The sequence below is a fragment of the Mirounga angustirostris genome, unplaced genomic scaffold, assembly GCF_029215605.1.
Source record: "Mirounga angustirostris isolate CCGP_5_RB_7025 unplaced genomic scaffold, mMirAng1.0.hap1 SCAF_8, whole genome shotgun sequence".
In the NCBI taxonomy this organism is placed as follows: Eukaryota; Metazoa; Chordata; class Mammalia; order Carnivora; family Phocidae; genus Mirounga; species Mirounga angustirostris.
In genome coordinates, this window is record NW_026991716.1 from 4,539,386 (window position 1) to 4,557,290 (window position 17,905).

The window sequence follows — 17,905 nt, forward strand, 5'->3', positions numbered from 1 at the left end:
CATTTTTCTGTTGGGCTTGCAGATCATACCCTAGTGAACTGCAAAGTTTTTCACTGATATTAAATCTCACCTTGAAATTGTATGTCTTTCAGAGGAAGAAAATAGTAACTTAGGAAAATGTGATATTTGGTTTATGTAGAATTTAAAGATAAATTGCTATAGGTTCCTTTGAGGTTTACTTTATGACAGGAAGCAATATAAAAAAAGAAGATTCAAGTTTATTGTTTCAAGAGATTGTGATTACTCATCTCATATTCTAAATAGCAGTAAGTCAGCTAAAGTAGGAAACAATTATTTTTTATTATTCATAACTCCGTAGATATGTGGCAAACATTCTTATTATGCTCTAAACCAAGGTAGGGAGAGGGGGCATGATGAGAAGGGGAAGGCTTAGGGCATGTTAAGTAGATAGAACCTACATGATTTGGCTGTAAATAGGAGATGAGGATGGTCCCTCTTACAGACACCTTTGGGCACTTAAATATAGCCACCTGGGGTAGACAACCCAGTATTTGAATATGAAGAAGAGTTTAGTCGTTACTGGAACCAGTTAATTGGGCAAGAGGAATTCAGGGTTTATCAGAAGCCTCACCGTTATCTAAATGTATATCCAAGAAACATAGTCTCAAGAAGCTGAAGTTGCTGCTCTTTCTGAGATTTAGTTTTGAACACCAGTTGTAAAGGTGATGACACTCTTTGAGGGAAAACTAGCAGAGTGTGTCCCATATTCTATAAATATCTTTATTGCCTTGAAAGACTGACAAAACTCAGTGGTGGGTAAGAATCTGGCTTCCTCACTTGATGTAACGAGCATGGGTATTATATGCAACTGATGAATGACTAAATTCTACTTCTAAAACTAATAGTACACTATATGTTAATTAATTGATTAAAAAAAAAAAAGAGTCTGGCTTCCTGTGTAGGCGCTTTCGTCTGCATCTGGCTATTTATTTTCTCCCCAAAGCTAAGCAATTAGTTTTAGAATCTCTTTAGTTGTCAAGTACTTTTTTATTTGCTCATCTGAAAATGTGGTTTCTTCCACAGGAGCAGTTTCTAAATATTTTAAAGTTCTATCTTAATTTTTATGTTTTAAACTTAAAACATTTTGCCTTTATTCACTCATTAAATAATTATTTAGTACTATTATATATATATATATAAATATATATATATATATCAGCCTCTGTGGGATAAAATGGACATAGTTTTTTTCCTTCAGGGAATTTATACATATACACATGTAATTATAGAAAGATTAAACAACTAGTTATACAAAGACAAAAATTAAACATATAATTTTACAAAGGTTTATAATTACAACTTATAAGACCCGTGGAGGAAAATATGTAATAAGTGCAGAGCGATTCTGATCTGGGAAATGAGGGGAAATGACATTTAACTGGGACTTGAACTATTGGTTGGAAGGAGCCAAACATGTGGGGGACAAGGAGCTGGAAAGTATGTGCAAAGGCATATTCGAGGAGTGGAAGGACAGGTCTTGACGTTGGGAGGCCATAGAGAGAGTTGAGTGAGAAGAGAATAGAATGAAAACATTATGAGCTAGCATACCCAGGGCTTTGGAATCATTGTTGATGATGTCAGGTTTTATCTTATGAAAAACAGGAGGCCTCCAAAAAGTTTTCAGCTGGAAAGGACATGACTAGATGTGTGTTTTTCAACAGTCTTTCAGGCTGGCTGTCCTGTGGAGAATGGTGAGTAGTGAAACACAACTGGAGACAAGGTGGCATTTTAGGCAATGATGGTGGAAATGGATTTGGAGATGAGCAAATGGATTCACTTATGGGGAAATATTTGAGAGGGAGAATGGATAGAGCTTGGTGACTGACTGAAGAATGCTCAGAAACCCAGGGAGCAATGTGGTCTGGTTTCAGCACAGTATCACATCGAAACAATTACTATTTCCGCAGAAAGATGGATTTGGAAGCATTTCAGAGATTTACTCAGGCTCTTGAGGAAACGCCACATATCTTTACGGTATTATTTTTAATGCACAATAAAACTGCTTTAAGAATCCTCTTTTGCCATCTCTCACCCTCAAGGTCTTTCTCACACTTAGGAAGAAGCATAAAAACAAAACTCTCCTCTCTGTGTGTATGCTAACATTCCCCAGCATGCATCAGAAGCGGCTTCTCATTCCACCTAAGCTCTTCGTGGTCGGGGTTCATGTACCCTTTGTGGCTTCTGGAATCCTTCTCCCTTTGCTTGGTGGTTTTGAGATTCTGCACAAGAGAGCACAGCTCCAAAATGAATTCAGCAAATAAAGGGAGCAGAAAGGTTGAATAGATGACTGTGTTTGCTGTTGTTTTTCTGCATAGTCAAATGTGTTCTGTGAGCAAGAGAAATGCGTGTGTGCAGATGGGTAGAGGAGGGCCCATTTATGGGGATGGGAAACATAGGAAAAGAGAAGGTGTTGGTGAAAACACGAGAGCCTGTGAACGTGTTAAGTCTAGGCTGCCTTTTGATAGTCTAGGGTAGCTGTTCAGGAGCATGGTGTGCTGAGAGCTACCTTGTCAGAGTCAATTGCTAAATTTTCAAAAATTTCAAACACAGCCACTAAAAAATTAAATTGTATAAATGTACAGTTAAATAAATTATATTAAAAGCAAAGGTAATAAATGCCTTTAAAACTCATCACTACCTATATTTTACTATTATCTATGAAGTTCCATGTCTATCGTAACAGTACGATGGAAATACCAAATAAGGGCATGCAACTGTGCATCTCTTGCCTTCAGTGACATGAGATTGGTAGCTGGAAATCAGCCACATTTGCAGTATTTAAACTACAAAAATTGGCAAAAGCTATGAATCAAGGCCTTCCCCATCCCAACAGCCAGTAAATAAATACTTGTCACCACATCACTAAGACACAACTGGATAAATAAGTCCGGCCCCGGGAGACTGATCTGCACTGGAGGTACTGTTGTGGAAGGAACCAGAATGTACATGTGGGATGGTGGCTTCGTGGACTTCAAACAAGGCCCCACGCTTAGGAACGTCCCCACGTTTGGTTTAAGGCTTTGCTGTTGTCATCTTGATATTCTTAATTTTTGAACAAGGGGCAGCACGTTTTCATTTTACACTAGGCTAGTGTAGGTGGGAGAGAGGTTTAGGTTGCCTGAGGGTTACTTGGTTTACTGCCTTCCTTCCCTCAAAACAAGTATTCTGTCTTATTTCCTTGCTTGATAGCATATTTGCACAGATAATCTCCCCATTCATTCTCTCAACCTGTGCATTCTTTACAACTGGCTCACAAAATTCCTCTTATCTCTCTGTATTATTCTCTTCTCTTTAGTCTCCTTTGAAAACTGTGAAATTTCCAGGCATTAATGTATTAGGTAACTTTAATAAAAATGTTTCTGTTCCAGATGGCAATGTTTTACACATTTGCCTTTTAGATTAATATGACACGGTTGTCAAGGCAGTTCTGGAATCACAGAGAACGGGGCTTGAATTTTTGTGTGTGACCAGAGGTAAGTTTCTTTGGTTTCTCTACTCCTTGGTTTCCTCATCTGAAGAAAGAACAATGCTTGCCCTGAAGGTTATTGTGAGCATTCAATTAGGCAATCTACATAAAGACCCTAACGCAATGCCTGCTACCTGGTAAATTTTGGATTACTAGCAGTTATTATCAATAACTACTTTTGTTCATATATAATGCAGTCGGAACAGTCAGTAATGAAGTTTGCACACAACAAGGAGCATTCAGGGAGACTCTTCCTGGCCCCACAATATGTATGTCCCAGAGTGGACTGGACAGCACCTCTTTACTAAAGTTCCACTGCGTACCCATGCACTGACCCAATCTACACGAACGGCATGGATGTGGAGTCTTGGGCACAGACAGCTGTTTAGCCAGTTAGCCTTCTGGAGGCAGTGAAAAAGCCCCTTCTCAGCCTCAAGTTAGGAGGCGGTAGGCACTCAGAATATTGCACCTGTATCACCAACCTCCAGCAAAGCGCCTGGCACACAGCGGGCGCGCATTCATATTATGACTGCGTGCTAATGCCACCCAGGCTTCCCCTCCACCCCCCGGAACCCTTACTTCTCCCCTCCCTCTGGGGACGCCCCGGGCAAAGCCTAAGGGACTCGGGCGCGCGCTCGGCTCCGCGCGTGGCTGCTGTCGCTATGGAAACGGCGAGAAGTAACAAGTCCATCCCCCCCGGGGGTGAGGGAGGCCCGCCGAGGCAACGGCAGCGGAGGAACAGCGGGAGCGCCGCGCCGCCGCCGAGCTCAGCGCGGTGCCAGCCGAGCCGCCGCGCCCCCGCCCAGCCCCCGGGGCCCTCGGCCTCGCCGCCCCTCCCGCAGCCGGCCCTCGAGTGTCGCCAGGTACCCCCGCGGCGGGCGCGTCCCCGAGACCCCACCCGCTGCCTCCCGCCCTGGGACTCGGTTGCGCGCCACGGTGTTCAAACGGTGCCCACGGGCCCCTCGCCGGCGGTGGCGCGGACGGTCGCCGGAGGGAGCGAGGGGTCCCAGAAGCTCGAACCTCCCCCAGCGCCCCCTTTCTCTCTCAACGCACGTTCGGCCATTATTTTTCGGCAAATAAAAACCTGGGCCGTTCCAGCCAGAATCCTAAGTGCTTTCATTTGGGGAGCAAGCAGGAGATGAAGGGGCGAGGGGGCAAGGCGAGAAGAGGCAAGCGGTTTGAAGAGTAACACGAGGGCGAAGCGAGGAACGGAGTCGGAGCACCCTTCCAACGCGTGCCCCCCGCTCCCCCCGGCGCCGCCTCGGCTCGCGGGCGGAAAGCCCCTCGCGCGCTCGCGTCCGGAGGTGGCGATCCCCGGGCTCCGCGCGTAGCGCGCTTTTCCAGCACGGCGAGCGCTGATTGGCTGTGCGGACTACGGGGAACTACCTTGGCCGTGGGCCCGGAGCGCCGCAGCCGCAGGTGTCCGCGGGGAGCGCGCCAGGCGCACGGCCGTCGCGTCGCTCGGCCTTTTTTTTACCGCGGGCTTGTGTGTTCCGCGTTGCTTTCAGGAGGCGACCCCGCGGGGTGCGTGCGTGAGGCCGCCGGGCAGCAGAGGCACCTCCCCTGAGAGCCGGCGGGGCGGCGTCCCGCGGGGAGGATGAGCGGCACGGGCGCCCGGTCCAGCCACCGCGCCCAGCCGGCCGTGAAGAGCGTGCTGGTGTACCGCAACGGGGACCCCTTCTTCGCGGGGCGCCGCGTCGTCATCCACGAGAAGAAGGTGTCCAGCTTCGACGTCTTTCTGAAGGAGGTGACGGGCGGCGTTCAGGCGCCCTTTGGGGCCGTCAGGAACATCTACACCCCGCGGACCGGGCACCGCATCCGGAAGCTAGAGCAGCTCCAGAGCGGGGGCAACTACGTGGCCGGGGGCCGGGAAGCCTTCAGGAAGCTCAAGTGAGTCCGCCTGCCCCCCCGCCCGCCACTGAAGGTTGCGTTCGAGTGTGCGGTTCGCGCGAGCGAAGGAGGGAGCCCCGCCTCGCCCGCCCGCCCCCGCGTGTCGGGGCTGTGCCTGCGCGGGGATGCCGCGCTCCGGGCTCCCGCCGCAGCTGGGGCGGGGGCTTGAAAGTGTGCCCGGGGAAGGAATTGCACGTGGGTAGCGGGAGGAAAGCAATCTCAGGAAAGCATTCAGTGACCCAGCTGGTACGTCAGCGTGTTCTGTCCTGTCTTTCCTTTCCTCTTTTGTCTTGCACCTGCTTTCTTGAGTTTAAATACGATTTCTTAAAAATTATTTAGAAGTACTGGATACTATGTAGGCACCAGAGGAGAAAACTGCTTTCTGCACTCGGCCCCTCCACCTGCTTCAGTTCTTCCAAACTTTCATTCCAAGTAGACCTGACCACGCCCCACTGTTGTGACCCTCCTCCCGCCGCCTGCATGTTTATGCTATTAGCGTAATGCTTGGAAAAGCTTTTTCCAAATACCAAAAGGTATTTGCCTGTATCTCTGTCTGCAGGTACTTGATGGCTAGACCTTCAAGCGCTTTTTCCAAATACCAAAAGGTATTTGCCTGTATCTCTGTCTGCAGGTACTTGATGGCTAGACCTTCAAGCGCTTTTTCCAAATACCAAAAGGTATTTGCCTGTATCTCTGTCTGCAGGTACTTGATGGCTAGACCTTCAAGCGCTTTTTCCAAATACCAAAAGGTATTTGCCTGTATCTCTGTCTGCAGGTACTTGATGGCTAGACCTTCAAGCGCTTTTTCCAAATACCAAAAGGTATTTGCCTGTATCTCTGTCTGCAGGTACTTGATGGCTAGACCTTCAAGCGCTTTTTCCAAATACCAAAAGGTATTTGCCTGTATCTCTGTCTGCAGGTACTTGATGGCTAGACCTTCAAGCGCTTTTTCCAAATACCAAAAGGTATTTGCCTGTATCTCTGTCTGCAGGTACTTGATGGCTAGACCTTCAAGCGCTTTTTCCAAATACCAAAAGGTATTTGCCTGTATCTCTGTCTGCAGGTACTTGATGGCTAGACCTTCAAGCGCTTTTTCCAAATACCAAAAGGTATTTGCCTGTATCTCTGTCTGCAGGTACTTGATGGCTAGACCTTCAAGCGCTTTTTCCAAATACCAAAAGGTATTTGCCTGTATCTCTGTCTGCAGGTACTTGATGGCTAGACCTTCAAGCCCAGGGGGTCAGGATGGGTGCTTACTCCCACTTCCTGGCAGGGAGCTCACTCATAGTAGGTGGGCAGTGAGTTAGCACACTGTGCTTGGATCTGCCAAGCGAACAAAGATGAACAAGTTGTGACTCCTTGTCTTTAAGAGTTTGAGATCTAACAGGACAGAGACTACATGCACACCGATCATTTTAATGTAAGGTACAAAGGAACAGCTGCAATTAGAAAAATAAAATTATGTGGAAGTTTGCAGTTGAGGGACATTTTTTCCGGTGGGGGTGGGTATTGGAGGACAGGTAGAATTTAATATTCCATAGGATTTTATTGACAGCTTTACTGAGATATATTTCACGTAACATAAACTTTACCTATTTCAGTCGTTTTTAATAGGTTCGTGGAGTTGTGCAACCATCACTACGAACTAATGTTAGCACATTTCTAGCACTCCAAAATGAAACCCCGTTCCTCCCAGTTCCCCCTTCTCCCTATCCTCTGGCAACTGCTAATCTACTTACTCTCTGTCTCTATGGATTTGTCTGTTCTGGATTTGTCATATCAATGGAATCATACAACATGTGGCCTTTTGTGTTTCTGGCCTTTTTCACTTGGCATAAAGTTTCCCAGGCTCATCCATGTTGTAGTGTGAATCAGCACTGCATTCTTTGTATTGTTGAAGAATATTCCATGGTTATGGATATGCCACATTTTGTTCATCCACTGATAGACATTGGGATTGTTTCACTTGGGTTATTATGAAATAATATTGCTGTGTACAAGTATTCATTTTTCTGCGTTATATACCTAGGAGCGGAATTACTTTATGTTTCATAGTTGTTAATATAGTATTTTAATTGAAATTCGGCTTGGGCCTCGGGATAGCAAAAAGTTGTCTTTCCTGTAAAGTCTAGTCTTGTGAATTCTAATTTTCACTATACAGAAATATTTCCCCAAATATCACTAATGTCTCATATCCTTTTTCCTTTCCTGGATCTGCTTCAACTGAGTTCGGAGTGTTCTGCCTTTTTGTTCTGCTAGACGTTCTTTTTAATGTGAGGTGACAGATACATTGGGATTAGTTTTCCCTTCTTGGAAACCTCCTTTAGCACACGTTGTCTAACTTTGTAGACCAGAACTAAACGAAGCCATGTGCTTCGAAGATACTTAGAACTAAAAGTCGAGAGACATGATGCTGAGCTGTTTATTAGCTGCATATCGTTGGGCAAAGCCACTTGACCCGGCGAGTCAGCTTCCTGATAAGGACAAGGAGTGTATTCATGCCTGCCTCCCTGGGTCGTTAGAAAAGTGAGCGCTGTGGATGTGAACGCGCTCTGTCAACATCAGAATATCATATAAATATAAAGCATCCCTATGTCCATGTACAATACATGTTTCATCATGTCTTTTGTTGATTTTTTAAAATTGAATAATTCCCATAAAAAGCAGTTTCGTGGGAATGGAATTCTGTTTCGGAATCTCTTAACAGCTCAAAGTTGCAGACTCACTTTTGTAGCTCACGTTCTCTTTTGTTTATTTGGCACTATGAATTCAAAAGATGAAAACAGGTCCGGTTTCAAAGCAAATAAAAGGGAACTTCAAGTCATTCTTTATATAGATACAAGAGATTTGCATGGTTATTTTTTTTTATTTTTTATTCTTATGTTAATCCCCATACATTACATCATTAGTTTTAGATGTAGTGTTCCATGATTCATTGTTTGTGCACAACACCCAGTGCTCCATGCAGAACGTGCCCTCCTCAATACCCACCACCAGGCTCACCCATCCTCCCACCCCACCCCCCACTCCAACAACCCTCAGTTTGATTCCTGAGATTAAGAATTCCTCATATCAGTGAGATCATATGATACATGTCTTTCTCTGTTTGACTTATTTCACTCAACATAATACCCTCCAGTTCCATCCACGTTGTTGCAAATGGCAAGATCTCATTCCTTTTGATGGCTGCATAATATTCCATTGTATATATATACCACCTCTTCTTTATCCAGTCATCTGTCGATGGACATCTTGGCTCTTTCCACAGTTTGGCTATTGTGGACATTGCTGCTATAAACATCGGGGTGCACGTACCCCTTCGGATCCCTACTTTTGTATCTTTGGGGTAAATACCCAGTAGTGCAATTGCTGGATCATAGGGTAGCTCTATTTTCAACTTTTTGAGGAACCTCCATACAGTTTTCCAGAGTGGCTGCATGCATGGTTATTTTTGCTTTTAATTCACATACAAAAAAACCCCGAGTTTGTCATAACAGTTTCCATGGTTAGTTTTCCATTGCTGACAGATGATTAGTGTATTTATTTCTGTTAAAGTAGTAGTATCTATGGTTATAATGATAGGCCCAGAAGATTTAAATGCTGAATATATTTGAAGCTTAGCAGTTGCAAGTTTACATAACAAATGGGGCAATTGACAGAACAAAAGAAAGCCCAGAAGATATTGAGGGTAATTTATGTCATTTAGGCTCTAAAGGATGTTGGGGACCTTAGCAATGGTAGAAAAAATTATTCAAATGAAAATGATCAACTTCCTTCTTGAATTTCTTTTACTCAGATTTTTCCTAATATTTTTGAAACCATAATTAAACTTGAGGTAGCTATTAAACCTTTATTTTATTTTATTTTATTTTTTTTAAAGATTTTATTTACTTATTTGACAGAGAGAGACACAGCGAGAGAGGGAACACAAGCAGGGGGAGCGGGAGAGGGAGAAGCAGGCATCCTGCTGAGCAGGGAGCCCTGACGTGGGGCTCAATCCCAGGACCCTGGGATCATGACCTGAGCCGAAGGCAGTCGCTTAACCGACTGAGCCACCCAGGCGCCCTTTATTTTATTTTAAACTTTTATTTTAAACCTTTATTATAAATCTAGAGATAGTTATTTTCCCTAAAGTTTTCCTATGTGTTTTTGGAAGTTGACTCTATTTCTTTAATCTTGTGGATCTGAGATCACTTTTCTGCACATGGCAGTTAAGCTGTTTTGCTCTTATGTCAGAAATCGGTCCCTGCAGATTTGCAAAAGAGCCTTTTTATTGCTAAACAGAGGGAGTTTTGCCTTATGTAAACACCGTTTATGTAAGAAAAATATAATTTCCAGTGGTATTGATTAACTAAAGCATTCTATCCAAAAATGCAAACAATAACAAAACAGAGATAAAATTAATTCTGATATAAACTCTTTTTTTGACAACGCAGCACCGATGGTTGTTGAGGTATCTTTGTATCTATGGTTGTAAATTAAATGCTAGATTTATACTTATTTTTTTATATCAGAACATTTATTACCACCTGCTATGTGTGAAGGACAGGGGCACTGGATCACAGTGATGGACTTAGGGCTTGAGGTTGACTGAAGTATGGTTTACAGGTTGTACTCGTGCTATAGCTAAAGAAGGATCACTAGTTAATATCTATAACAAGTAGTAATTTAGTAATAGGGGTCTCCAGAGGTTAACTAGTCCACCCATGTGCATTTTAGCAGAACCAATGCCTAAACCATCCCCCATGGCTGAGCATTTCCGTATCATGAAAGTGTTTTCATAGGGATGAGGATTTCCTTCTCTTTCACAGATGGTCTAAGGCGTGCTATCGGTACTTCCTTTGTTTGTTTGTTTTTAGATTTTATTTATTTATTTGAGAGAGAGAGAGTGAGCAGGAAGGAGAGGGAGAGAGCAAATCTGAAGCAGACTCCAAGCTGAGCCCAGAGCCCCATGGGGCTCGATCCCACGACCATGAGATCATGACCTGAGACAGAACCATGAGTCCTTGGGTGCTTAACCTGACTGAGCCAGCCAGGGGCCCCAGGACTTCCTTTGTTTTGACCTAAAGGCTGTGATTAATGGAGCTGTTAAGGCCCTGTATACACAAACCGCTCTTTCCATCAAAATCGGTTTAAGAATTAGAAATACCGGGCGCCTGGGTGGCTCAGTCGGTTAAGCGACTGCCTTCGGCTCAGGTCATGATCCTGGAGTCCCTGGATCGAGTCCCGCATCGCATCGGGCTCCCTGCTCGGCAGGGAGTCTGCTTCTCCCTCTGACCCTCCCCCCTTTCATGTGCTCTCTCTCTCATTCTCTCTGTCAAATAAATAAATTAAATCTTAAAAAAAAAAAAAAAAAAGAATTAGAAATACCGCATAGATAGTCAGGGGCCGACCATTGTGGGGGGAAATGTTCCCTCGAGGAAATACGTGTTTCTAAGACTTCAGTTTCATTGACGTTGGGTGAAGAGGACATGTATCAGCTCTGGTTGGTGATGCTCAGAGCAGTTCCTACTACCCTAATTGCTCTCAATTGTTAGCTATTGATTTTTGCTTTAGGCTTAAGTATTTCCTATGGCTTGCTTTACTTTTTTATAATTCTTAGTAAGAAATTTACATAACTGACACAAAAGCAATAAAAGAAACCCTTACTGTTTTGTTTTCCTCCCCCAGTTACTTGGACATAGGAGAAATGAAGAAGAGACCTATGGAAGTTGTTAATACAGAGGTAATGCAAACAATATTTTGAAGGTTCAAATAAATAACAATGCCATTTTTGTATTTCTTATAGCATGTCTTAGAATTTGGACAGCATTCTAATAATCATTTATGGACAAAGATATACATGTTCCAGGTTTTGCTTATGTTATAGCTGAAGAATGACCACTAGTTAGAATTGGTAGCAAGTAGTAAAAAGTACATCAGTGCATTGGTTCTGGATGGAATTTTGTTTGAAGGATGTGCAACTGTTCAAAGCAGGCTACCTTGCTTGAAATTGGTGACCAAGGCCAAATTTCTGTGATAGAATTTGAGGTGTGTGAATTCTTTAAAAATGAGCATATATTTGTTCTGGTGCTCTGGATTCTACGTCTTTGATGAAGACATTGGCAACGTGCAACAGGTGTGCAATAAATTTTTCAAATACACTTCCTTAAAAAGCTTATCCTTCATAGGGGGAAGCATTCACAAGGACTCTAATTATGTGCTGAGTGTTCTTCTGCTGAGGATCAGTAGCTCTTGGTGTCTCTTACCTGCGGGTCTGTACACCAGCCCCACAGACAAGGTTCTGACTGATGGATGCACATCTTACATGTGAGAAACCCACCCCTTCCCTCCAGCTAGGAGACTGCATCTCTTGCACTTTATTTCTCACTGGTGAACCCCTCCTCTTCTCCTTTCTTCTAACTGCATAGGCCCTGCTGTCACCTTTCAATTCTTCTCCACCCTTCCCCACAAAGCTTTCCAGAGGACTTAAAGAGAAAGAAGTAGAAGAAATTTGGGCATGCAGAGGAGATGAGAGAGGTGGTGAGAGGCAGTGTGTCTGTGCTCCTCGACTACCCAAGCCCCGCTCCTCCCTGAAGCCCTCTGTCCCCCTTCTGTCCTCCCCAACCCTCCCTCCCAGTCTAGCCAAGGATGATTTCATTCCCTGCATTCCTGGTCTTGATCTTTAGCACAGAGACCCTCCTCCCTAAAGTCCATACCAAGACCACACCCAACACCTGCTTTGAACAAGAGGAGTTCCTACTTTCATTGCCAGAAAGGGAGAGTTTTGGGGTTCCCTGCATCCCCAAAGGGAAGTGTGAATGCATTTTCTCATAAAGATATCACTTTAACTCTCGGTTCTACAGTATTACTCCTGTTGTTTGAGGTAGAGAACTAGCTTTTGTGAGCTGTTCTGAGAACCTATTATGTGTGTAATTCTTACTGTGGGGAAACACCTCTCTCTTTTCCACAACCGATGTACAATTAAACTTTTCGAATTCAACAAGTTTAAAGTTAGAGGACTATCTGTGTTCAAAATTTGAGAACAGACTTGATAGACACTGGCCTTTCACAAAAACTACAGAGGCTATTTTCTTTTCTTTTTTTTTTTTTGAAGATTTTATTTATTTATTTGACAGAGAGAGACACAGTGAGAGAGGGAGAGCACAAGCAGGGGGAGTGGGAGAGGGAGAAGCAGGCTCTCCGCTGAGCAGGGAGCCCCATGTGGGACTTGATCCCAGGATCCTGGGACCATGACCTGAGCCGAAGGCAGATGCTCAACGACTGAGCCCCATAGATGGCATTTTCTTGATCTAAGGCAGTGATTTCATTCAGTGCCAAGAAAAGATGGCACCCCTTGTCAGAGGCGATTGATGACCACTATTCTTTGGAGGAAGATAACATATCTTACTCCCAGCCACAGGGAGAGATTCAGAGAATTCTTGAAGTGGGTCTAGAACATGGATACATAGAATCGGAGGGTGGAGAGTAGGTTCAAGGGGGGGATATTTCAGCGCAGTACGAGCACATACCATGCTTATTCAGAGACGTTCCAGTATAAAGGGTGAGTATGTTACTTATCAAAATTGGAGGCATTTCCCTCAAAACCGAGATAATGTCATACTGTTCGAATTGTCCGTGTTGGGCTACATACTAAGGCCATCAGACCAGCCTACATGATTCAGTTATCCTCATTGCTTAAACATATTAATTCTAAGAATCCCCAGCACACGGTACTCTAGAAAGACCCTTTATAGTTCAGAGGCATTCTGCAGGATGTGCAGCTTTGTGTCCTAGCCCCTGCAGCTCATTCGCACACGGGGCAGGAAGCCCGGCCAGTGGGTACTGGGAGTTAGCCGCACTCCTTCCCTTCTCCAGAGCACCCTCACCCGAGTCCACAGTATGATCTGGGTGCTCTGTAGCTAGTTAATAATTTAGACACAATGGTATCCACTTGCTGATCACAGGTCACAGTAATGAGAGTGTGCATGTCACCTTGACATTTGAAGTCCTTCTGTGGTTTCTGCCATTGCTTTTCTGTTCCATGAGGCTCATCTTCGAAGAGACACTGAAAGGACAGCCAGGCCTGTTCCTCTTCCTCTCCGTGGCCATATCACCAGGACAGAGAAAGGCAGAACTCTAATGGACCTCTTCCACTAACCCCAAAGAACTGCATGGGTTAGTTATTTGGCCAACACTTCGGATGGCAGGAGGAAAGGGGGAGAAGAAAAAGGAGATAAGAATTAGAAACTGAGGGGCGCCTGGGTGGCTCAGCCGTTAAGCGTCTGCCTTTGGCTCAGGTCATGATCCCAGGTCTTGGGATCGAGCCCCGCATCGGGCTCCCTGCTCAGCGGGAAGCCTGCTTCTCCCTCTCCCACTCCCCCTGCTTGTGTTCCCCCTCTCGCTGTGTCTCTTTCTGTCAAATAAATAAATAAAATCTTAAAAAAAAAAAAGAATTAGAAACTGAGAAGGCATCTCTGTGGGGGTTTGCACCTGCTCCAAGATGGGGTAGCACGGTGGGCTCAAAGCAGAATTCCCTTGTCTCCCTATATGCGGGTCTTGCTTTTACTGATATCCAGATAAAGGAAGCTTCTAGATCAGCTTGTACTCATGCCCCCAGTCCTCATGCGTTTTCTATAGCCGTCTCCTCATCTTTCTTCCCACACTCCCTCCATCAGTGGTGGTCTTAATAAAGATGGGTTGCTCATCTTCTGACCTTGGCAGCTCATCTCTTATTTATGTCTTTCTGGTCCTCTCTTTGCTTCCTTCTCCCCGCCTCTCAGCCCGGGTGCAGATCTCTTGTGATGCTTCCACGTTCCAAGTCAACTCAACCAGCTTTTCTCTTTCCTCGGCCACCTAAGCCGGCTGTGGGAGTCCTCTGTCCTCCAGTGCTAGAAACCTCTAATCTGCACACGGGATACTTCTCCTCTTCCTTACCGGCCCCACTGTGCTCTTTCCCTTTCGCTTTAACCGAATGAGCTTCTTGTTTCTCCACCTCATCCGCTTTGCCTTCAAGGGATTGGAAGTCTATACCGTGCAACACAGAGTGCTGGGGGCAAAGCTCAGCAAGACACACATAACCTCTCACCCCCAGGAATTTATAGTCTTGCTAAAAGGCGATTGCATGCCCATCTCTAGTACCAGACGATAAATGATTCGATTTGGTAGGGATTCAGTCCAGTTTGTGTGGGGCTGTTGATGTGCTCTTGACTCCATCATGTTGCAACAAAGTTGTTTTGTGAACCCTTCAAATGGAAGCTCCCTTCTTTGACATAGAGTTGTCGATCTCACCGGTCATCCTGCCCTGTGTAGCGCATCCTTCAGAGTAGGATGGTATTAATAGTCATCTGGAGTGCACAGTCTGGTTCACCGTGTGAGAGACCTTGGTGCAATTCATGTAGAAGGGGACTAGCAGACGGCTTGGCTCTGGAGCACGTGTGCTGGGCTGGGGGCCGTGGGGGGCGCCAGGCAGGAATGAAGACTTGACCGCTCTTCCTCTTGAGGAGTGTAGAGTCCAGGGGAGGAGACAAGGAAGCAAACCCACCATTGTTACCCAGGGCGCAGGTGCTGGGCTAGAGCTTTGCTCGGAGGACCGAGGAACTGCAGATGGGATTCGGGTTATGGGTCAGGATTGTTCATTTTTCGCCTGTTTCTCCTAGATGAAGGTTTTGAGAATGTCCCTTTCTACAACTTGATTAGGGGGGATTATTTAATACTCACATCTGTGTAAGAGTCAAAGCCTGTCTCTTACCGAGGGAGTGGAAGTCAGCTGGGATAGAAGAGAGACAGAGACAGCCTTGCCTTCAGTCGGGCTTGAAGGATGGACCCGCAGCAAGCCAGCTACAAAGTTAGCCGATGACATCGCTTCTCCCACGGTCGTGGGACCCCTCTCTAAGTGGTTCCTGCTTTTTCACTGCTGACGGTCCAGGCCTGCTTTGCACAGCCCATATTTTCCTGGGAGATCTTTAATTATTCAACTGTCCTCACCTCATAAAAACCCCTAGTTAATCTCCGCTTCTCCTGATCTCACCTCCAAACTGCAGTCAATCCAGAACTGAATCTGCTTCTCTTAGCCATGGCTTCAGAATCCTTCGAGGAAAAGCCAGACCTTACAAAAGATGATTCCTTCCTCCCTCTTTCTCAGCCTTGTCCTGTGCTTTCTCCAAGTGCCATCCCTGGCTGCACCACGTAGGTAAATATGATTTCATGAGACTATGAGTTTGTTCCCATTACTGGTTAGTCTTTAGCTGATTGGGCTTGAATGCATGCATCGGACCTGCCTGTTTAAATTGTTAAGTCTCTGGGAGGTCTGCTAATTCTGCAGAGTACCTAGCGTTAATAGGCTGATAATAGTTTGAATTCCCTATACTTTCAAATATTCCTTACCAACAGTTAAGAGAGACATCTCTTTGCCTCGTGCATGCCTGGTTGTTCCGAGTTTCCCATACGAGCGGGATGTTGCAAATAATTTAAAGGTCTGCATGGCCACCATCTATTTAGATTTTGTTGCAGGGCTAAAATTTAGTTAAACCTTTGTGTGATACATTTATTGTCTCTCCAGTGTAATTTGGAGAGGTGTATGAAATGAATGTTATTCACTTCACAAGGATTGATTGTGTGACTGCTATGAGCTAGACTTTGATTGTCCCCTGGGAGCCAAGCAACATGGCCCCTGTCCTCATGGACTTGATTACCCTTTAGCCTCTCTTGCTTGCTAGGATTGATTTTTAACTCCATCGGCAATGATCTTTGTTGAAGAACTTGTACATTGGTCTGGTTCAAGGCCCTCATTTTGAGGGCTAAATGGCTTTTGAACTGAATGTCAGACTTCCCCGTTATTAAACTTACCTTGGTCTCTTAGGCCAGTTCAGGCTCGGGCCTTTGGACTTCCTTCTTGGCCTCCTCTGTCTTCTTCTCCCTCTGTCTGGTTCTCCTCTGCTCTACCTCCCATGCAGTTTCCATCGATGTCTAATACAGAACAACCTGGAGCTTTCTTTTCTTGAATCTTGCTAGTCTGTGTTCTCAGAGTCAGCAGAAAAGATGATTTTTGCCTGTTCCTCACATTTATATTTCTGAAAAAAAATCAAGGATCTGTTTGGTTTTCTCCTTCTTTTATCTGCTCTTTCTCACATGTTAGTGGAGGTACCAGACACGTGCACCTGATGACTGGCAGAAGATCAGGCTCTCCTTAGTCTAAGTGGTCTGTCCATGAAGAAGTATGCTCTCTGTAGTTTTGAGCAGTGGGGCCTTAAAGAGATCTGCAAATTAAAATCTGAACTAGAACCCAGTGAATGCCTTTTTGAGGAAGTGGGAGCCTCCTTGTTGGATAAGCCATCAGGTTGAATTCTCTTGAATCCATGTCCTTCATCTTAGATTTTCACTAATGGAGAATTTGGGTAAACTTTGTTTCTTCTTAGTGGGGAGGAACACTTGTAGGAGCACCTGGGAGAGGGGGAGAGATCAGAAGAGAGATTTCTGGAATATCAAAATGGAAAAGTTTATGGTAAGGGGGTTGCCCCTACTTTAAGTAGGTTACTCTGGGGCATATCTTTGAGGTTTTGAATATAATTTTTAAAATTTCATATTTCAGCTTAATCATTAGGTATACTCGCTAATGAAACATACTATGAGATTTGCTACTTAAAGGCTTTTGTTTGGAAATGAGATTCTAGACATTAAATGGGGTGTAATTATTAACCTTGCTGTGGGGAAGGCATGGGGCTCTGTGGTTTAACTCACTAATCTTTAGCCTGGGAATTCTGGGTTCAAAGGGGGAGCTACTGTATAGTTAAAGTCCCAAATATTTCTTTCTTTAACTTAGGGAAAGATTTCCAGGTTATGTTAGACAGGCTTACTAATTTATTGAAGAATCAAAGAAGAGAAAACCCACATCTGTGAGTTCTTCCAACAATAATTGAGGCCCCCCCTATCTTTTATTTCTTACCTTCCCCCACCTCTCTAATATCACTGCTAAGTAAGAGGTGTTTTTTCAAGGATAGCTAGTTCCCATCAGTGGTCATGGTGATTCCAAGGTGAGTATGACCTTGCCAAGGCTCTATGAAGACACAGTTTTCTATCAAAAAACAACTGGCTATACTTCATTTTCCCCTGACACTTTCTTGTTTTACTTTTTTCTCAGTATTGAGCTGTGTACGTGTGTGTGTTTGAACAAGAGTGAGAAAGTATTTATGTCAATCAGGAAAATATTGGTCTAATGAAAACTATCTGTTAATAATCCTAATTAGCTCTGATCAGAAGCTAAAAGGTTGGTGATTTTAGTTTGTCCATTAGCATGAATCATGACATTTGTTCCAAATATTTTGTATTCTCTATTTGGAACTTAGACATGATTTTGAGTGTGAAAGTGAAAGACATGTAATTAGAACATGTATAATTTTTAAATTTATAGTAATAAGCTGTTCTGAGCAAAGGCAGACCTATAATAAACCTTTTGAAAAGAATTACCAGCCTTTTAAGAAGAGAAAAGAAAAAGCATCTAATAAAATAAATTGCTAACTAAATGTATGTGTTTAAAAATACCACTTAATT

The 17,905-nt window shown here is 44.4% G+C and overlaps 1 protein-coding gene across 1 annotated transcript in view; it reads left to right on the forward strand.

Moving 5' to 3' along the window:
* Nucleotides 1-5,084: 5,084 nt before the first annotated feature.
* Nucleotides 5,085-17,905, forward strand: part of DCDC2 (doublecortin domain containing 2) — a 170,439-nt gene continuing 157,618 nt past the window's right edge. The window contains exons 1-2 of the mRNA XM_045865945.1: nt 5,085-5,377; nt 11,048-11,102. Of these exons, the coding sequence (XP_045721901.1) occupies nt 5,085-5,377; nt 11,048-11,102 (348 nt within the window). The remainder of the gene's footprint in view (nt 5,378-11,047; nt 11,103-17,905) is intronic.